At 41.2% G+C, this 22,586-nt stretch overlaps 1 protein-coding gene across 10 annotated transcripts in view; it reads left to right on the top strand.

Moving 5' to 3' along the window:
• Positions 1-22,586, top strand: part of TIAM1 (TIAM Rac1 associated GEF 1) — a 193,557-nt gene that overhangs the window by 109,003 nt on the left and 61,968 nt on the right. For 9 of the 10 annotated variants that reach the window (XM_081003520.1, XM_081003526.1, XM_081003525.1 and 6 more), the window contains one exon: positions 21,534-21,978. In XM_081003520.1, coding sequence (XP_080859646.1) covers positions 21,534-21,978 — 445 coding nt within the window. Of the gene's footprint in view, positions 1-534; positions 638-21,533; positions 21,979-22,586 lie in introns of those variants that run through there. The other variant, XM_081003519.1, reaches the window with a different exon arrangement.

Here is a 22,586-nt window from a genome sequence, read left to right as displayed (position 1 = left end):
ACAGACAGCTTTCCAGGTCCTGTGGTCAGCACAACTAAACTGCTACTGGTGCAAAGACGACTGCGCGGAGTGCCAGAGCACACGGAAACACCGCTTACCTTCCTACCGCAATGGTACCTATTTATCTACTTGCGCTGGTTTGTTTTCGAACTGCTAGGTTGGTAGAAGCTGGGACAGAGCAACAGGAGCTCACTCCGTCATGCGGATTCGAACTGCAGACCTTCCAACTGGCAAGCCCAAGAGGCTCAGTGGTTTAAGCCACAGCACCACCTGCGTCCCTACGCTATCCAACTAAGCCATACTTGAAAATAAACCCATTGAAATCAGTTGACTGACCCAGAGGTTCTGCTAATACCCCCTTTTCAGGCAAGGTGGTGGACAGGGCAGTAGCTGGACAATTTCAGATTTGTTTGGAATGAAAGGAATTATCTTGACCCATTTCAATCTGGATTCAGGCCTGGTTTCAGCTCTAAATCAGCTTTGACCGCCCTGGGTGATAACCTGTATTGGTAGAGAGACTGGAAAGGAGAGCGAGCCTGTTGATTCTTCTTGATCATGCTGCAGCCTTTGATACCACCAACCATGATGTCCTCCTGAAGTAGCTCTGCAGGTTGGGAGTTGGAGATACAATGATATGGTGAGGAACAGCGGTGTAGTGGTTCTGTTCCAGTGCTGCAGTGCTGTTTTGAGAGAGCATCATTGGGGTGCTGCTGCTCAGCCACTGGGCAATTGTTCTGTGTATTTTGCTTTGTCCTATGAGCACAGGGCTCTGTCTTGTCTCTATGCTGTTTTAGCATCTGGGTTCCTTGAGGGCAAAGGGCAGTGTCAGGAGGCAGTAATGGGCTGGATGAGAGCCAGTAAATTGGCACTGAATCCTGACATGATGGAGGTTTTGTTGGATAGCTTTTGTGTTTGGGAAATGGAGAGACAGTTGGTTCTAGATAGAACCTTTCTTCCTGAAAGAGCAGCTGCTTAGCTTGTGGGGAAGAGAGATGCTCTTCAATTTAACACTGGCATTGGAGACGTAGATGGCAGCAATGGCAAGAAGTGCCCTATTTCCACCTCTGGCTGGTACACCAAGTACAGCTGTTCCTGGATCAAGGTAGACTTACTAGAAGAACCAATGTTCTGGTAACTTTGCAATTAGTCAACCATAATGTGCTCTTATAGACAGTCTGGAAGCTGCAGCTAATGCAGATTATGGCTGCTGAAGTTGTGAGTGGCATATTTAACTGGGACCACATAACAACTGTTTACTATATACTGTATGTTACTGGGGCCAATCCAGAATTTTGGAATTAATACATATTATGCTGAATGATTTTGGTTCCAAATGCTTGAAAGAATGTGTTTCTTATTATCAGTTGTTAAGGTCTGTTGGGGGAAGCCCTTTTTATGCTACTTCCGACCATCACAGCCCACTGTGCAGTGATGTGGGACACAACACAACATCAGTGGAATTACCTCCCTATAGAGATCCAGCTTCCATTCTCATTATTGAGGTTTTGGTAGCATTTGAAGACATTACTTTCACTTGGGTCCTTTGACAGATTGAGGTACCCAAGATCATTAATTATGCTGCCTGTATTGTACTAATTAAATTTGATAGGTGGTACATTTTAAAATGTAATTGGTTTATGTATATTTTAATGGTTTTATTAATGGATTTTTTATTGTTCTGATTAGGTATTGTAGATTTCATTGGGATCTTTTTAATGGTTTTAAAGTCAAATCAAATCAATCAATCAATCAATCAATCAGTCATTGAAAGCTACAAATCTAAACATGCCCACATTCCTCTTGACTGCTTTAAGATACAGGGAAAAGAACAAAGTAAGGGATACCGTATTTTTCGCTCCATAAGATGCACTTTTTCCCTCCTAAAAAGTAAGGAAAAATGTGTGTGCGTCTTATGGAGCAAATGCAGGCGGGAGGCTCTGAAAGGGAGCACTGACCAGAGCCTGGGATGCATACAGGCTCTGCTCAGCGCTCCCTTTAAAGAATATTTTTTTTTCTTGCATTCCCCCTCTAAAAAGTAGGTGCGTCTTATGGTCAGGTGCATCTTATGGAGTGAAAAAATACGGTACCTGAAAATACTGGTCTTCCTCAAAGCTGTCAGAACTACAAGCTTAACTTCCTACCTCAGTGTCCTTCAGTGCTAATCAGAAGTTGCTTTATAAATACTGTGTACATGTTCTCTTGGTTGGAAAAAATGGGAGATCCATTTTCTAGTGCTCAAACTGGCTTCTAAAATGGATTCTGGAGTCTTTCACTTACAAAGCGAAATTGAAAAGGAGCAGGGAACCCAGTATTCCTTTAGTCTACCAATGTTTATGACCTCATTATGCAGACATAGCCGAAGGAAATGTTCTTTGTTTTCTTTTGAGAAAGCGAATAAAATCTTAGTTTCCTGAAGCTAAGTAGTATAACTCTCTCCCCCCCCCCCCCCGTTCTTAGCATCACTTATTTAAATTGGAGCTTAAATGTGGGAGTTGCTTTTCTTTAATTGGGACAGCCTTTTAGTGCTTTGGAAATAATTAGTGTCAATATGCACATGCAATTAATATCTAGGAGTTGTTTTGGGGGCACCCACATAGCAGTTTCATTTTAATATTAAGTGTTCACTATAGCTGAGCAAGACCTCCTAGAGAGTTGAAGGGAAAATACAATTCAGCTTTTGCAGCTGAGGGAAGAATACCAGCACCAGCTCCTTGCATTCAGCTTGGTACCACCTTTTTCTTGCATTTTATTCACCTGTCAAGAGAGCAAATGTTCCAATGAGCAGTTTATTTGACGCCCTTCCTCCCTGAAACAAAACTCTGGCAAAGTTTTACAAACCACTGAATTGGTAAATACACATTTTGAGAATAGTGGTGATTATGGAAAACAAAAAAGGAACAAGTTTTTGCGCTCTCTCTCTCTCTCTCTCTCTCTCTCTCTTGTGTGTGTGTGTGTGTGACTCTTTCCTTCCTTTTCTGCTCTACTGTTTACTGTCTCCCTCTTTTTGAAGTGCAAATTCTCAATGGAAAGAGGAACACAGAGCATTTCTGTTTTGCTCACTGGTTTAGTAGCCATTCAGTTTCATCACAAAAGCCCTGCAGACTGCAGTTCTGATAAGGGGCTAGATCTCTTTTCCTCAAAAAAATCATCATAATCCTTACCAGCTTCAATTCCTAGGATTCAAAGCAGTGAGAAAACCACAGCACCTGTGTACATATAAAATCAATATAAAATTAGTAACAATAATATGCCCATACTGTGTGAAGTTTCTGAAAAAATGATTTGATATGCAGCTGTCGTGCCTAAAAAAAGTACAGATTTAGCAAAGTGCTTTGGCTCCCTTAAACTCCCCTCCTTCACCCACTGCGGATGGGTTTTTAGCTGGAATTATAATTCTGCAATCAATACTTAATTCCCCATTGTGAACTCCTATGAATCTTCCTTTAAAGTAATGGCTGGTGGGAGCGAGAGCTGTTACCTAGCCTGTCATTTTGATTACAAAATGAATAGCTATACTTCAAAATAAAATTTTAAATCCATATCACTGGAGGTAGGAGCAAATTGTCACACAATTGTGACACACAGACACACACACACTGGTTAAACGTAAGAGCACTTTGCAGTAATTGCGTTCTGTTTAGGTTTCCAAATGAGTTCTCCACAGCTTCGGCTTTTCAGACCTGAAAGACAAGACTGAAATCGGATGTGTTTGTCAGAAGATAACTGCGAGGAGTTGAGAAATCTACCACTTGTCTGGTAGACTAAACACAGCTTTCATTAAAAATAAGGATGGGTGGAGACACATAGCCCGAAATGGCCTTTAAAATACTTGTGACCCCTCTTGATTATAGATATACTCCATACTGAAGGGGATTTGGGAAACTTTGTGCACCTCTGTTGACTTGTCTCCATAAGAGGTTTTGTAGTCTAATCCCCCGGGTTTAAAACCAAGGTAATTAATTTGTATTTAGTGGCATTAATTAGAGTTAAAACACTAAGAAATAATACCAGGGCACAAAGCCACATTGGGATTTAGGTGGAATCTCAAACATACTTATTGGAAGTTAACTCCATTGAAACCGCTGTGATTGACTTCTAGGTACAGTAGTTTGGAGCAGGATAAAAGATACAGTTCTAAATTTTTACTTAATAAGTACTATGGAACTCTTTCTGAATAATCTGGTTATAGGATTGGGCTATCGATGAAGGTGAATTAGAATAACAGAATTGTAGAATTGGAAGGGACACCCAGGGTTATCTAGTCCAACCCCCTACAATGCAGGAATCTCAGCTAAAGCATCCATGACAGGTGGCCACTCAACCTCTGCTTAAAAACCTCCAATGAAGGAGAGTCCACCACTTTCCAAGGAAGTCCGTTCTGCAGTTGAACAGCTCTTGCTGTCAAAAAGTTCTTCCTGATGTTTATTATTTTTTTTTAATGATATTTATTGAAAATTTTTAAAATTACAGAAAAAGACAAAGCAGAGAAAGAAAAAAGAAAGAAACAAAAAAAGAGAAAAAGAAAACAAACCACATCCAACAATACAAATTCAAAAAACAAAAATACACCACAGACATATAAAAATAAAACCAACATTCTCAAATCTTCAACTTTCATTACCTTCTTTCTTTGACCTCCTCCTCCCTTTTTTTGTATCCCAGTTATTAATTATCGCAGCAAATCCTTTCCATATTTCATAATATTCTGTCATTACATTACCTTAATCTATTTTCATCTTATCTTATAAAAAACCTTAAAACTTAAATCTTATTTTTACCCACTTCTCATAACCATAATATTCTTGCCTAATTCTTTAAACATTTTTGCTAGAGCCAAGTAATTTCGTTCCAACATTTTTCTAACAGTCATCAATTTTATAAAACAATCCTAGTAATAAAAAAAAAGAAATAGAAACAATCCAATCTTCATCCAGCGTCCCTTCCTCCTGGTCCCGGGTTTTGTCAGTCCTTTTTATCCCATCGATCTAGTGCATTAACCTGGTAACCTTATATCCGAGGCCCTTAAGTCCCTTCCATGTCTCTTCCGCAGCTCTTCTTCATATTCACCTTTCACTCGTGGGAACTCCAGCTTGGTAATATTTTTGACCCTTTTCAACAAATCAGCCCCTTTTCCATAGTCCAAACTAAACTCCATGTAGTATTTAAGAACATGTTTCAGAATCCCTCCAAAATTGAGAGCCCCCACAGCTCCAAACATCTCACGGACCATTGCCAGACTCGGAAAGTCCAAACATCCCTGCATAGGGGGGTCTATCCAACCCCCCATTTCCAAATCAGTCCAAACTTTATCTTTCCTAATCTGGCTTTTTCCAAGTTCATTTGTCAAATCCAAAAGCTCATGTTCCTGCTGGGCTGCAGCTCCCTCCATCTCTGGCACCCAAGATTCCGCAACATCCTCTTCTCTCATCTGTTCTGTCAGGGCACACTCCTGATTTAATTCCTGGGTGGGCTCCATATAGTTTCCCACTGCCTGTTCAAAAATTCTGACCGTATTAGTCATCAAATCCGTCTTCTCAGTTAACTGTTCCAGTAGAGCATTTATTTTACAGAGAGCACACAACAGAGCTTCTGAATACATTGTCCTACAAGGTCACAAGCCTTTTCCCACGATTGTAATCTGTGACAGCTGCAAGCTCCCTGGAATTAGTTACAGTTTCCCAGTCTCCCTCTAGGGGGAAAACTTCTAATTGTTCTTGCAACAAAGTTTCTTTTTTGAGATATTTTGTCAATATTTGTTCCTTTAAAATGCGAAAGGAAACAGTGGAATCACTATGTTTCTCTTCTTTTAGCTATCTGTCAAAAACATTTGTTTCTGGTCAATGAGCTTCAAACGTCAGTCCTGACACCCCGCTCCAGGATCAGGACGGTGGAAAGTTACTTTACTTTAAACTCACTTCTGCAGGTTTAAACAGTCCAAAAAAGATCCCCCTTCTTCTCCTGCTGCCGAAGGGGGGTTCGAGGATTTTAAATGATCAAAGCCGATCCTTTAGAAGCGATTTTCTGAGCTCTAGTTTACGTTGTCTTTGCTTTATTCTGTCTACAAAGAAACGGAAGGCTGACTTCCTGTTTACACTTTCCCGTTTCAGTACCAAATTGAAGTAAATTTTTAAATCCAATTCCTTTCTGCTCGCAAATCCTTATTTAAAGTCCAATTTGTTCAAAGTTTAAGTACTCACGGGTGCTTATTTTAGAAGCCAAATTGTCCCAGGAAAAAGGCAGCGCTCTCCGGCAACGGCTATGCGGCTTCGCTCCACGGAAATAGCAGTTGACTCACAGCACCGCGCCACTTCCCCCTCTTCGCTTTGGAGCCCGTTAGTGGGTTCCTTTGCGGGTTGGGGGGGCGCTAAGGGTGCCCGCCGAGTCGCATGGTCACAGGCTTCATCCGCCTGTGATTTTTAAAAGGGTCCCCGCTTCGCCGTAGCGGAAAAGACCCGTTTCGCGCGGAGCTGGTCCCTCCAGTTCAGAGGGAGTCCGCCATTGCCGATGGCGCCACCCCGGAAGTTCTTCCTGATGTTTAGTCAGGATCTCCTTTCTTGAAACTTGAAGCTATTCATTTGGGTTCTAGCCTCCGGGACAAGAGAAAACGAGCTTGCTCCATTCTCCATGTGACAGCTCTTTAGATATTTGAAGATGGCTATCATAGGTCATCTCAGTCTCCTCTTTTCCTTGCTTAAACATACCCAACCCCCTCAACCATTCTTAATAAGGCTTGGTTTCCAGACCCTTGATCATCTTAGTTGCCCTCCTCTGCACATGTTCCAGCTTGTCATTATCCTCCTTCAATTGTGGCACCCAGAACTGGACACATTACTCCATGTGTGGTCTGATAATGAGAAAACAAGTGAATTAATAAAATCCACTAAAAATAAAACTCATTCTCGGCACTCAAGTTGCTCTGTCTGCACACACACGCACATTCTTCAGAGAAACTTAAATTACATAAGCAGTTCACTTTAAATAATAGTTTGGTTAAACAATGGTTCAAAGATCAACATGCCACATGCTGGTGTATAGGGAAGAATTGTGGCACTACGCTGCTCTCCTGCTGCCACCATGCTACCAGAAACTAAGCTATGGTTTGTCTTAGCATTACATCCAAATCAAGGCTTGTCTCTCTCCAAACAAACAATGAGTGGTAAGCCAAGAACAAATGATAGTTATAGCTTGTGGTTTGTTTGGAGAGAGACTAGCCATGTTCCTGGGTTTGGATGTATTGCTAAGGCAAGCCATGGGTCAGATCCTGGTAGTACAACAGGAGGAGGAGCAAAAGAGCCACAAGTTGCTCTTTGGGCAGCAGCGTGCTGCACCTTCACCTTTGAACTACAGTTAAGCTTAATTGTGGTTTCAAGCAACATGTGACCCGGGCCTTCGAAGGCTAGACCATGTCTCAATTGTAGAGCACATCTTTTGCTTGCAGAAGTTCTGAGACATCTCCATTTGGAAGGATTGGGTAGCAAGTGATGGGAAAAACATCTGCCTCATACCCTTGAGAGCAACTGAGCAATGATGAGCTAGATGAGCAATGGTGTGACTCAAGATAAATCAAGCTTCATACATTCCTAAGAGCAGATCTTATTTTTTCCTGAAGATCGGAGACATGCAATCTCCCAGGACTTACATAGCACAGGTATTACCTAAGAACTTTGATCTAGTGAACCTCAAGGCACCTACTGCTGCTCTGCTTCAAAGGCGCATGGAGTGATCAGAAGGGGTAGCATTTTATTTCTTTCAGGTCCTGCCTGGTTAGCAGAGGGAGAACTCAGGAGACACGTAGCTCTTCGTATCATTCCTGGCATGGAAGCCTTTTTTCAATATATGCCAAAGGAACTGACTTAGAAACAGTTGTTTAATGTTTTGATAACTTTTTAATCATTTCCTCTATTTGTGATGTTCAGCTGTTGCTTATCTAGTTAAAATGGCACCACCCATGCTGAAGAGGGACTTGCCAGCAGGCTTGTAGGAACCCCACAGGTTGCAGAAGTACAGAAAATATTTGGGCAAATGAAACCATAAGTTGGAGGGAGTGAAATCTCAAAAGGAATTAAATGAGAACTGAGAGATGATAAAATGATGCCCCTTTCCCTCATTTGTTTGCTGAACATGCAAAATGCTTATGAATATTTCTGAGTAGCTGAGTTAGATGGGCTATGACCAGCATGTTTCTGGAGGGCGCAAGGAATGTTGTATGTTTATTTATTTCTCTCTCTGGGCGTTTTTAGCTTGCTCTGTTATCAACAGTTCTGTGCAGTCTGCAGTAATAAAAACAGTAAAATGCTACCAAACCAGTATACAGCACACGCTGCTCTATCAAAGCATTTAAAAGCAAAACAGGATCTGAAACTTAACATTCTATCCAACTTTGGCCCTATTTAATCTTTAATGAAAGCAATTAATTTTGAGTGCAATGAGAGTTGCTGTCACATTCAACCCACGCTGAAAAAGCAGCATATGCTTTTCTGTATGTCTGTTGGGGAACAGATAATACTGATAATGAAAGGACATAGGTTGTTTGTAGATTTCTGTGATGTGTATACAAAAATTGGTGTTTCTCAAAGCCCATTGCATATATATATCATGCAATATGCAGAAAAGGGCAAGCAAAATGAGAAAAGGGTTGGAACATGTTTCCTGTGAGGAAAGGTTAATGTGTTTCAGGTTTGACTGACGTTTATAAAATCATGTTCAGTGAGTGTGTCTCATAATATCAAAACATGGGGAGGTGTCACCCAATAGTTGATTGGCGACAGATTCGAGATGAACAAAAGAGATGGCTTATTCACACATAATGCATAATTAATCTGTGGTATTAGCAGGGCTTTTTTCTCCTGCTGGAACTTGCCAAAACTCAGTTCCGGCACCTCTCAGGTGGGCACCATTGCCATTCTAAGAGAGTGAAAGAGGTGTTCATGGTGAGTTCTGGCACCTCTTTTTCTAGAAAAATAGTATTAGACTTTTGCAAGATGCAAAGATAACCATGAGTTTAGGTGGCTTTGAAAGACGATTAGACAAATACTGCTTAACTACAATGTCACTGACTGCCCATTGCTGGGTGGCAGCGGCAGGGAGTGCTGCTGCCTTCATGTCTAGTGTGGGGCTCCAAAAAACAACTGACTGGCCAATGCGGGATGCAGGATGCTGGACTAATGTGGCCAGAAAGGCTCCACTTACCCTCTTAGGTTTTCATGCATAACTTCTGCAAACAAATGTGCAGGAAAATCATTTTTATGCCTTGAATACTGTATTTGACATATGAAAGCTGCATCTGTGTTTTAACATGAGAAATAAAATTTCTCTTATTTTCCACCATGTGTTTGCTGTAATGAACATAAAATTATTCCAGAAATCAGTCAAACAGCTTTAAGGTTATCCTGAAAGCATGACCTGAAGGCCACACTTTGAGTGTATGAGATAATATCATGTATTAAAACATAGGGGTGCGTATTCTAGCATGTAATAGCAAATGGTTTGTACTCCTAGAATAGACATTGTTCTTCTCTGCCTCTCCTATTTTGTGCTGTCAGTCAAAAGTCAGCTCCAGATAATGGTTCTAATAATTTTTGTTGTTGTACAAAATGTCTTAGCAGTGGGATTTTGAGATTTAGACAATAGTAGTTTTTTAACTACAGAAAACCTCTTGATTATATATTATACGTTTCAAGGACCTCCATGCAAAAATGCACAATGAGTTGCCACAACTGACAGTTTGGGGTACTGTGCTCGATTAGATGGGTGTAATTTCCAACAGTTAACCTTTCCAGTTAAGTGCACGTTTGAAACATTTATTTTCAGAATGTTTTTGTGCATTTTTCTATGACCTAGTTGGCATCTGGTTTGGGAAATCTGTCTTTGCCACATACATTCATTTTCAGATGGGTGCCATGAGACACTGTTTTTATTCATTTACACAATTGCTCAGGTAAACCTTTTCCAGATGTCTTATTCACTTATTCAGCATTTTTTCTGGTTTAATCTTGCGCATGTTCAAACTTGTTCTCAAAGCAAGGTTTAAGTTTGCTTTAATGTAGATCGTGTAATAGTTTGTGTAAAGGCAGCAAAGTCATAGGCCAGGGGTCGGCAAAGTTTTGTGGCTTGGGCTGGTTCACGGTCCCGCAGACGCCGTGGTGGGGCGGAGTGCATGCATGCGCATGTGCAAATGCTATTTCCAGCACGGAGGAGGCATGCGCAGCTTCCCATTGGCTGCAGGAGATTCCTGCAGCCAATGGGAAGCCATTGCGGAAGGCGGTCCCTGCTCTGCGCCAGTTTAGTGCGGCGCACGGGAGCCGACCAAGCGGGCGGCAGGGGTCCATGGGCTGGTTAAATGACCCCCCATGGGCTGCTTGTGGCCCATCGGCCTTAGGTTGCCGGCCCCTGCCAAAGGCTCTTCTCTCATACTATGCAGAGGCAATCAAGTCAACATTCAAATAGGGAACTGCAACCAATCAGAGCTCCCTGATGGGTCTACCTACAAAGTACACCTTTGCAAAAACACAGTTGTCACATCCACAGTTTTTGATATATACTTTGATGGGCCACTTAAGTTTTGACATATGAAATGGCCCAATTTCTTCAGAATTAAAGAGATCAGCTGAGCAAGACAAACCACCATGCAGAAAGCCTACCCAGTTGATGCTGACAAAAAACCCACATGCACACTATATAAAAGAGCGTAGGTTTCCCACCCCTTTCCCCTCTCCCCTCTCTCTTCTCCCCCAACCCTATACTGTATCCAACACTAATGTCTCATATCAAATGTAACTGATTTGTAGAAAAGACTTCACAATCTGAAAAAAGAGACAGTGTGTGTACTTTTGTAAACCAAGAAAACCTTTAACAAAAATTATTTGAAAAAGAAAGTGTTCCTAAAGTCAGACCATTTTTCATCTCATGGAATCTGCATTTTCTACCTAGACCACCAAAACTGATACCACCTTCAAGGTCATATCTATATAGTCTAACTAAATGTAGGACAAAGAGTTGTTGGGCACAGATGGCACATCTTTCATCATAACACAGTGACACCAGCTATGTGAAAGTGCTGACAACAGCAGCACAGTCCCATCATATCTAAATTCATAGCACAATATAGATTATAACCATTGTCTTGCATCAATAGGCAAACACTTCCTAAGAACAAAATTCTAGATTGGTTACAGTTCCATTTCTCTGTTACAGTGGTACCTCGGGTTACAAACACTTTGGGTTACAAACTCTGCTAACCTGGAAGTAGTACCTCGGGTTGAGAACTTTGCTCCAGGATGAGAACAGAAATCGCGTGCTGGTGGCATGGAGGCAGTGGGTGGCCCCATTAGCAAAAGTGTTCCTCAGGTTAAGAACGGTTTCTGGTTAAGAACGGACTTCCGGAACAAATTACATTCGTAAGCCGCGTTACCACTGTATTATGTATTTGAGAATGAGCTCTTAACTAAGCACACTTGGCTATCCAACCACTGATGTGATCAAGTGATGTGATCACTGATGTGATTTTGGGACAAGGGAATTGTTATTGCTGGCTGTAGTTTAAAGCTAATACAGCCTTCATTTCAACACTTAAACTTATTAGCAGCCAAGCCAAAAAGAGAGAGGAGAAAGACAGACCTTCAAAATTCTGCCCTCATCTTTCCAAACCTCAGGTGCTTTGAGTGTCCCCAAATGGAACAGACATTTCCAAATATCCATTCTTTAGCAATCAATTTGCTAAACTCTGCCAGCCAAAAAAATAGTTTTCTTCAAATACAATCCATGTAGTTTTGTAAGATGGTTGAAAAAAATCTTTTTTTTAAAGGAAGAGAATGATTTAGACATTAAGGCTGAACTATATGAATCTTTTGCACATTCGCCTTCCACATATTCCTGCATTGCACCAAAAACCATAATTTGATATTGTATCTGAACTGGACAAATTGTGATTGCCACTAATTCTATTTTGTCCCCAAACTGGAATTAGATATTACAGTTAGAAAACTTTAGTAGTAACATTAGTTTGCCAGCTATTCACTGTGTTTGCAGTTTGCCCCCAAAAAGTAGTGAGTGTAGCAGAGGATAGGCTCAGGATTATATCTTCTTACCTACCAGCTCTATCCAACATGTATACAACATGGCAAATGACATCATCAGTACGATAAATAAGCAGCACTCCTCTTTCAGCAAGTGTGTAGCAATCTACATACATAATTGTATGATGGGGCAGGGCAGATCTTGTTGCACCAGTTTTTTTTCTTTTGTAGTAACTGAAGAGCTCTTGCACAAGCATGCAAATTTATAGGTGATGCAGTGGGAGATGGGTGATGCAGCTGGGTAGGGGAGGAAGAAACTTTAATTATAATCCTACCAATTGCTTCCATTCTCTGGCTATTGTGACACAGTAACTTTTCCACTCATCTGTTTGCCTGGGGCACTAACATTTGCGACATTTTAATAATCGCAAGGGAAGAAACTGAAAATGCATGTAATATTTATTTATTTATTTATTTATTTATTTATAATTTATTGGATTTATATACCGCCATATACCTGAAGGTCTCAGGGTGGTTCACAAAACAAAAACAAAATATAAAACCGCAATATATATAATCAAAATTAAAACAGCAACCCAATAACTCCCCTCCCCCCCAAACCCCACATTTTTAAAGGGCATTGGATGTCAATCAAATCAACCAAAGGCCTGGTTATAAAGGATCATTTTTGCCTGGGTCATAAAGGTGTATAATGAAGGTGCCAGGTGAACTTCCCTGGGTAGACCATTCCACAAATGGGGAGCCACTGCAGAGAAGGCCCGTTCTTGTGTTGCCACCCTCTGGACCTCTCAAGGAAGGAGGCACATGAGAAGGGCCTCAGAAGATGATCTCAGGGTTCGGGTAGGTTCACATGGAAAGAGGCAGTCCTTGAGGTATTGCAGTCCTGAGCCATTTCAGGGTTTATAAGTCAAGATCAGCACTTTAAACTGGGTCCGAAAACTAATCGGTAGCCAGTGCAGTTGGACCAAGATCAGTGTAATATGCTCAAACCGTCTTGCTCCAGTGAGCACCTGGCTGCTGAATTCCACACTAGTTGAAGTTTCCAAACCATCTTCAGAGGCAGCCCTACGAATAACACATTGCAGTAATCTAACCTTGAGGTTACCAGAGCATAGACAACAGTAGTTAGGCTATCCCTGTACATATAGCGGGATAGCTGGGCCACCAGCCAAAGCTGATGGAAGGCACACCAGGCCACAGAGGCCACCTGAGCCTTGAGCAACAGCAGAAGATCCAGGAGTACCCCCAAGCTATGAATCTGCTCCTTCATAGGAAGTGTAACCCCATCAAGAGCAGACGATCTCCCACCCATCCTGTCTAGGTAACCACCCACTAACAGTGCCTCATTTGGATTGAGTTTCAGTTTGTTGGCTCTCATTACCAAGGCAAGGCAGTGGTCCAACACTTCTGCTGCCTAACCTGCAGATGTAAAGGAGATTTAGAGCTGAGTGTCATCAGCATACAGCTGACAACGTACTCCAAATCTCCGGATAACCCCACCCAGTTGTTTCATGTGGATGTTAAACAATGTGGGGGATAGAATTGAGCCCTGCGGAACCCCACATTGAAGGTTCCACGGGGCTGAAAAGCATTCCCCAAGCAACACCTTCTGGGAACGACCATCCAGGTAGGACTGGAACCACCGCAAAGAGGTGCCACCCAACCCTGGTTCAGACAGTCACTCTAGAAAGATATCATGGTTGATGGTATCAAAAGCCACTGTGCAGCCAGCCTAGTGCTGTCCTGTGTTTAGCATAAAGCAGTGCTGTGCAGATTTGGAATGAGGAGATAATGAACTTTTGGAGTCAAGAGTTCACAAAAAGATGACGAAAGGAATTGGTCCCTGTGCTTTGCCTCCCATTGCAGGGGAAATACAAACCTGGATATTCAGTGGTGCTTTTTCTAGGTTACTGGACCTATGGGAAGAGCGTGAATTGGTGGAGGAGAGGAGGTGCTGGTCCAGGGCCTGCAAAAGACAGTGCACTGCCTGAGATGGGCAGCTCCAACCCTTCCTCCTGTTGTGACCCCCATGGAGACTTCTGGCAGCGCTGGTCAGAGGGGAAGGAGCATTAAGAGGAGAGTGTGAAATTGGATCCAGTGGTCTGGGAAGTGAATAGTAGGGAGGGGCCCAGTAGGTTGTCAGGAAAGAAGCCTACCTCTGTATCTTTGGATTCTGCTACTGAATTATGTAGTTTAGGAAATGGGTGAGGTTCTGCTTCCTTCTGCAGAAGAAAAAGCTAGGCAGAATAAGCACCTAAGCCTTATTGAGGTTTAGCATTGCAGGGAGAGTCTACGGCAGACACTGTGAGGAAATTGGAGACTGGCAGTAATGTGGATGGTTTATATTCCACTGGGCTAATATTATCAAGTTCTTTTAGTAAATATGCATACAGTCTTGTTGAAGATACACTGTAGCTTTCTACTTTGGGGCTGGTTTTGAGTTCAACAGAACTGCAGGCCACATATCACAGACTTTTCTGTGTTTTGGGATCACTGCAGTTTGTGAACTTGGGCAAGGAGTTCTTTGTTCCTTGTGTCTTCCCTGGTTGACTAGATCTGTGGACTCTCTGATGGAAGAGGCCTACTCTTATCTTGTTTCTTTGCTAACAGATTTCTCTTCTTTCCTCCCCTCACAAAAAGCTTATCAGTAGAGTTGGTCTTTATCTTTTTAACATAGTGCAGTTCTCGCATGCTAAGGCATATCTTTTGGAAATGTTTTGGTTGTTTTATCCCACCGATAGTGATTTTTATACGGGTTGCAATGATGTGATTTTTGCTATGATTCTTGGGTTATACTGTTGTGTTTTATTATCGCGTGGCCTCCTCTGGGACCTTCTGGTGAAGGGTAGGTAATGAATGCACTTAATAAAAAATAATTTTAAAGCCTGGAGGATTTTTGCATGTAACATTATAAGTATGAGGTATTTTGCTTCCTTTGGTGATATACCAGCTTAAAAAAAAATAACTCGGCTGTAGCTTTCAAAATTCCTCCATTTTATATGATGGATAATAACATAAATTTGTGGCCTTGTTCGCAGAGAACATGAAGGGGTTTATGTGTTGGAATTGTTTTCCTAGTTGAGAAGAAGATAGCTAAGAGTCTATCAAACAAGGGCGAAAGTGTTGGAATAATGTCACCATATTGGCCTGAATATAAGCCTCACTCCCCCCCTTCTGACCGTGAAAAGTTAAAGTGTGGCTTAATTTCATGATCTTACAAAAATGGGCTTTTACAATACCACCACTGAAACAGACATACAGTAAAATGGAATGGGCGTGAGTGCTTACGGAAATTTAAGAGAATGTCTTATATTTGGATATTGCCTTTTTTTCTCTCCCCCCCCCCTTGAATTTTAAAGGTGCGGCTTATATTCAGGCCAATACAGTATTTGCCATTTTTTAATCTACTGGTACCCAGTACCTGAAAACAGACAGGACACACACCAGTATTATGTCTAGTGGAAGAGAACCTCCATTTCTTTCTAGCAGTGAAGTGACAGAGCATTGCTCGTGCAGGGAGGACTCTCAATATGGATTCCCATGTGATTAGGTGCTTCCCTTATTCTCTTCACACTGCAGAAGCTCCCTCCTGTGCTACAAAGATAGTGTGATAAGGGTACCTTTGTGGTACTTGTTGGTTGAAGGCGAGGCTTATCCTGAAGCAATCACCTTATCATGCCTCCATGTAGCATACTCGGTACAGATCCATTCAACCTAACCAGCTCTCCCTGGATTTGTAAGAACAATAATTTAGAGGGGGGAAGAAGACTGCCTGTACCTGTTCTCCTCTTTATATTGCCTAGGCATTGCAATCTATACTCTATTTGTGAGAGGAAAGGGTTAAACCCTCTTTCACTCCTTTTAATTGTTGCTTCTAGAGAAACAGCTTGAGAAAAAGCTGGAGATTACCCTCCGGCAACCTAAGCAAGAGAAGCTGTTATGCAATGAGCATATGGATCCTGTGGAGTTTCACGCAGGTGCAGGTGGAGATGATGTATTTTTTGTAGAGTGGAGGTGATTTATTTTTGAACTTCACTTCCAGGAAAGTTGTAAAATACCTGGTAACATTTCATATTTTGGAAGGCTTTGCACACAAAATAGCTCTTAAAAGTTAAAGTACTATCCTCCCTGGATCAGCTTTGGCGTTTGTTTCCAGCAAAGAGAGTTTCTGTTTTCATAGCAATATATAGCACACATCCTGCCAGTCCTAAATCTTTTTTTCTTCTTCACGGTCTAATGGAGTGGCTGAGAGTGTGTGTTATGAGCCAACAAGTTTAAATTCAAATCTCACCACATGCATTAAACTTACTAGATGGCCTTAGCAAGTGAATATTCTGTTAGGCTCAGCACCCTATTCTCCTCCAAACACCCACTTCCCGCAATATGTGCAAATAATAATGCATAGGATGGAGGGTAGTAAAAATTGTCTTATGGGCCTCTTTTAAGAACTGCTGAGAGGTAGGTGAGGTATTTTGAACACTTGAAGCTCTATAAATGCTTATTGGTGTTATTTTTTTTAAGTGTTGCATGCTTAAAAGGCTGACTCATCCTGTGCTTTTTTGACCTTTCTTGTCTGCCTTCCAGAGTATCAGCTCTCCTTCCTCTGTAGTACATTCAGTTCTGTAGAATTCGCAGAGCTGTAAAGGAAATGCAGATAATCTGTAATAGGTGGCCTATCACGTACTCATCAGTTTTTAACTTGAGCTGTCCTAGAATATCACCATCCTTGTGCGCAAGAGCGGGAAGGTATCAGCAGTTTTGTAGAAGTACCAAATGAAACAAAAAACACCCTTTTATCCTCAGTTTACCTCCATTAATTCCTACCACCATTACTCCATATTGATAGCATACAGGCATTTCTGATGTGTCCTTCATGTGCTTCTGATTCATTCGAGTCACCTTGTGTCAGAGCCATTCAGTATCTACTTGTTTCCTCCCCATGTGAGTTTTCAGGTGGGATGCTCACAAACTAAGAATAGTAGGCTGCATGCTTCCCATACCTCGAATGGGAATCTATGCCGCTGCAGATGTTGTTGGACTCCACCTTCTGTCATCCTTGTCCTTTGGCCATGCTGGCTGAGGCTGATGGGAGTTGGGAGGCCAATAACACCTGGAAAGCCACAGGTTTCCTATCGTTAATCTACACCAGTCTACACTTAGTCTACTGGTCAATCGTGGGATGTCCCTGGTCGATCCCAGTCGATCGTGAGACCCTGATGCCCCCCCCCTCAAGCTCAATAACTTTGTCTCATCCTCCCTCAGCTCAACGAATTTGGCTCATCTTCCCTAAAAAAAAGCTCAACAACTCTGGTCAATCCATTGGGCAGATCACTGCCAGTTTATGTGTAGTGGGAGTACCGGTAGATCGCAGTCTCTTGGAAGTTGGACACCCTGGTCTACACCATAAAAAGAGGATGTCTGCTACATCTTATTCGGGAGTTCCAGAATCACTTTGAGAGGGTTTCCAGATTAGGCTTACTGCTTCTGAAAAGCTGACTGCAGCAACTTTGCAGTTCATGTGCATTTCAGTAATGTAGTATGTGAAGCAGAACTAAATTTACTTAGAATTTCAGCCAAAGGTTTTGGGCTAGTAGTTACTATGGAACCATGAGAATTCAAACCACCTGACGTGTATTTTCTGATGTGTGAATGAGCGAGCATTTTGCAAATCTGAACATGGAGCCAAGTGTCTTATGTGCCCAAAATGATGACTTAATCAAAGCCCACCTGTTTAATGCCTGACTCACTCGCTCACTGTGAAACTGATTAGTTGTCAAGGGATAATTTTTATGTGACTTTCAGATGATCTGCTTTTAACTGAAAGCGAGAAATGTGTTAATCACAACGTTTTAAAGTGCCTGTAGGAAATGTCATTGGTTTCTTTGTGTTTATGTAAAATATAAACAGTTTAATACGTTACAGAGTGGCATAAGGTGAACACAGATATAACTTTTTAGAGCGTTGAGCTCAATTTGGAAGCAGCCTCATTGTGTTCAATCCAAAAATACTGTTTTGTCTCCAGAATTGACTTCTGGGACATAAAACTTTTTGCAAGCTTATTGCAGAACCACCCTGTGCTGTGATCCTCAGATGAAAGATGGCGTATAAATAAATAAATGGTTTCCATTTATTTCCTGTGCAGAAGGCCTTCAAGCTTCTAATTTACTCCATAGTTTAGGAACTTCTCCTTAAGCTTCTAATTGCCCCAAATATGTAACCCTGTATTACTAAGGAACAGTATTCAATGAGTCCCCCCACCCCACACAATTAGTGACTTCTGAAGTTGTTATGTGGTGTTGTTCCTCATTGTTTCATGTATCTTTTAAAGTTTATTTCAAAATAAAATATCCACATTTAAAAGAGAGGTTATCCCATTTACTGCTGCAAATAATCACCATCATCTTACATTATATACCTATTTTATTGTCCGGTATGAGCACAATGTGGTGTTATTTATTGGTGCCTTCATGTGGTCCTGTCCTAGATAATATTGTAGGATGCTCTGTACTTTTTGGATTGTGTGGCTGGTGACTGGAAGCAGTATTGCAGGGCTGTAATTCTCAAGTCCTGGAGAGATCGGGAACAATTTTGAACAATTTTGAACTATCAAATCCATTCTATTCGTATGTAACAGTTTAAAATTTCTCTTAATATCTCTGGTTAATATTCTGCTTCAATAGCTCTTATTTAAAATGCACTTAGATATTATTGAGCTGTACTAAATGTAGTTCAATAAAACAATTACAGTGGTACCTCTGGCTGAGAACTTAATTCATTCTGGAGGTCCGTTCTTAACCTGAAACTGTTCTTAACCTGAAGCACCACTTTAGCTAATGGGGCCTCCCACTGCCGCCGCACTGCTGCCACACGATTTCTGTTCTCATCCTGAAGTAAAGTACCTGAGGTACTACTTCCGGGTTAGCGGAGTCTGTAACCTGAAGCGTTTGTAACCCGAAGCTTTTGTAACCCGAGGTACCACTGTATTATTAAAGTAGACATCTTAAAAAAAAAATAATAGAGACGATAAACAAAAATATGGATATTTCAGTAACCTTTACTTAGAAACGGTGTTTAAAATACCAAGTAACCATTTCATAACGATGGAATTAGAAATTAATTACATATAAGGATGACCCACTTTTTCTAATAACCAAGCACAAGAAGCATTTAATCCTCCTCAGAGAGACTCTTATTTTTATCCTTTTTGACAGCTTGGTCTAGATTAACCACAGGGGCTGTGTCAGTCTAATACTGACATTTGCACAGTAGTGAAATGAGGCTTGCTATGTATTGGTAGCCAGTCATCCCAAAAGCAACCTCTTGGAATCTCTCTTCCCACCCACCTACCCTATTTAACTCCCACGCTCCTTTGCTGTGGCTAAATTATATAGATAGATAGGCAGGTATATAGACCATGTTCCAATGGGTCTCTCTAAAATCTCCTCTCTAAGTGTGTTCCAGTGAACTAGGAAATTATTTTATGATGTTGGGAATTGCCCCAGTTCAGTGAATGATAAAGAACAGAACAAAGCCCTCAGTCTTCAGATTGCTGAATATAGGCTGAATAGGAGTAGAGAAATTAGGATGATGCAAGACTTTGCATTTTGGACCTGGTATCTAATAGACTTTCAGGAAGTCACACAAGACCAGACTCCTTCCTTGTGTACCTCTTTGCAGTGGTGCAGTGGACTGGGTGGACTTATTGGGAAAGTGGAGAAGCTCAGTTGTGGGCCCTCCTCACTCTTCTGAGTGGGACTCACGGGTTCTGTCCCAAAGGCCTGCGCCGATGACACCACTCCATCTTCTCTGTGAGAAAGGGTTATGTCCTGTACTTTTCATGTCATACTATAGCATATGTATAAGCATAAGTTTGATTTTTGTGGGCGGGCAGAAGTGAAAAGTATATTCCAATATATGTGAATTATTATTCATAAGCAAGTATGCTGAGCAGACTCTCCATCAGCCAGCGACCATTCACAATTTTCCAGCATTCAGAAAGCTCTTTGCTCCAAGTGGTGTGATTGTTCAGTCCCATTTCAAAGGGAGCTCTGCCTAGGGAGCAGCTGTACCACTTAGCTTTGCTCAGAGCACCCAATCAGATTTGTAAGACATTCTCCTTGATCCGCTAGCTGGGATGCTTGTTTTCTCTCCACATTTCCTATCCCATGGAAGTGCTCTATGAACTACTTTGCATATATTTTAAGAATATGTAATTCGACGTTCTGAAACGACCCTCTAGCCAGAAAGAGATGGAAATTTGACAGCTTTTAACATGCATCTACTTTGGGGAATAATAGTAAAGTGATAATCTGAAGAGATATCAAGAATGAATTGTCGTATTTCAATACATCTATATTTAGCACTTCCCCTCTGAATTTTCAGGGGCAATCATCGTTCCATTGGAGGTTGTTTTTCTCCTCTCACTTTTTCGGGGTGGGGGTGGGGAATCTTTTGTTCATTTAAAAAAGAACATTGTATTCTGCAGCTGTTGAACATTGATAAGATGCAGAAAATATTTTGAAATGGCAACCAAAATCCTTTATTTTATCTGTTTGTTATTCCAGACTTTTGCATATGATAGAAAAAAGTCCCATGCAGTCGAATGGTGACTATTTCTGAGCAATGTTTAGGTACTTTATGCCTCAGTTCTGATATACCATAGGAACACAAATTAGGTTGTTCCGATTTAACATAGCAGTCAGAATACTGGCGGATATCATCCAGTATTGGGCTTGGATCCAAAGAAACATTAACAGAACTCAGCCCATGCAATAGAGTCTTCCTACCCCCTCCTTTTTATTGCACCCCCTGTACCTGCCAAAGATATGCCTGAGGGTCAGGGGATCATGCCATTTTAAGCAACAGCAAAACCTATTATCAGCAAAGGCCAGCTTAAAAAAAAGTTGGCTTTTTGCATTTTCATTCTCAGTGAGTATATATTATCTTTTCAACTAAAAAATATTTAATTTATTAAAATAGATTTAAAAACTTAAGCACATGTTTCAGTCTCTCACACTGACCATAATTAAGGGTTAGAAATGCTGCATTGTTTCCAATAAATATATTTAATCACTTTATATAAAAAACTTACATGTATGTAATTTTATTTTTTAACGTATGTTTTTAAACTGCTGATTTAATTAATATTTTGAAAAAAAAATTATGTCAAATTGGTTCTTTATAAACTTTTACCGAGGATTAAATGTACATTTTCTGCTCCGTGTAACTGCTTAGAAGTTTTTGCAGTTAAGCAGTATATAAATTATGTTAAATAAATAACTAACAATTAAGTTTTAAAAGAGTAATCAACTGGTCAGTCAGATAAATTAAATAGGTATTTTTTGCATGGGGTAGTGAATAACTTCATTGATTTTGAACTGGAGCTTCTTTTATATTTAGGCAAAAGAATGGTACTAGAATTATTCAAAAAGTATGCAATAACTATATTGAGGCATCATTTCTCCACAATGTTTGCTTTTGTTTACTGTGTTAATACAGGATGTGAATGCAGGCGAAGGGAGTGAATTTGCGGACAGTGGGATTGAGGGGGCAACCACTGACACGGACCTCCTTTCCAGACGTTCCAATGCCACAAACTCCAGCTACTCTCCAACGACCAGCCGGGCCTTTGCTGGCAGCGACAGCGGCAGCTCTTCCACTGGAGATGGGGCTCGTCAGGGAGTCTATGAGAACTTCCGGAGGGAGTTGGAGATGAGTAGCACCAATGATAACCTGGATGAAGCTGGATCAGCCCTGAGCGATGAGCAGAGCAGTGGGACTTTGAGTTCCCCAGGACAGTCAGACATACTTCTTACAGCAGGCCAGGGGACGGTACGGAAAGCAGGAGCGCTTGCAGTGAAGAACTTTCTCGTACACAAAAAGAACAAGAAGGTGGAGTTAGCCGCACGGAGGAAATGGAAGCAGTACTGGGTTTCTTTAAAAGGTACTGTGAATGCATCCTTATTTACTTAAGAGATCAGAGAGTACAGAAACTATTTGGTGTCAGTGAAGATCTTGTGTTACTTAAGCAGCTTACTTACTGGGTGGGTCACGATATTCTGAAAGTGCAGTATAAGATGAAATGTATTAAAATAACTCTGCAAAAGGCTTGTTGCACAACTAGGTGTTACTTTTTTATGTAACACAATTTTTTTAAAAAACAAGTCCAGTTTCACATCCCAGTTTTAGGCAGGAAGCTCAGGAAGTGGTCTTAGGTCTGCCTCTTATGGAAACATGTACAAAAGAGTAGTTCTGGGGCTAAAATGTTACCTGGAGTTTCCTGGAGTAAAGAGAAGATACAGATGCAAAAAACCAAGACCCAAAGTATGCCTCTCACACATGCCAATGCTCCTTCTTCTGAAGAGCTATTTGTACAGGGGTTAGTATAGGTGGACAGACAGTAAAAGATAATGGGAACTGCCAAGATATAACATGAAGCTTCTCTAAGCATGTCTTTATTTCCATTGGCTATTTATTTTCCCTGCTTTTGCTATAAGCATAATTTCAAACCCACCAGAATTCTTCATCCACTTTGATCTGCGGATGAAAGTG

Source organism: Podarcis pityusensis, assembly GCF_964106645.2.
Source record: "Podarcis pityusensis genome assembly, chromosome: 4".
Classification (NCBI taxonomy): domain Eukaryota; kingdom Metazoa; phylum Chordata; class Lepidosauria; order Squamata; family Lacertidae; genus Podarcis; species Podarcis pityusensis.
Note: the sequence above shows the minus strand (reverse complement) of the source record. Positions and strands in the feature narration are given on the sequence as shown.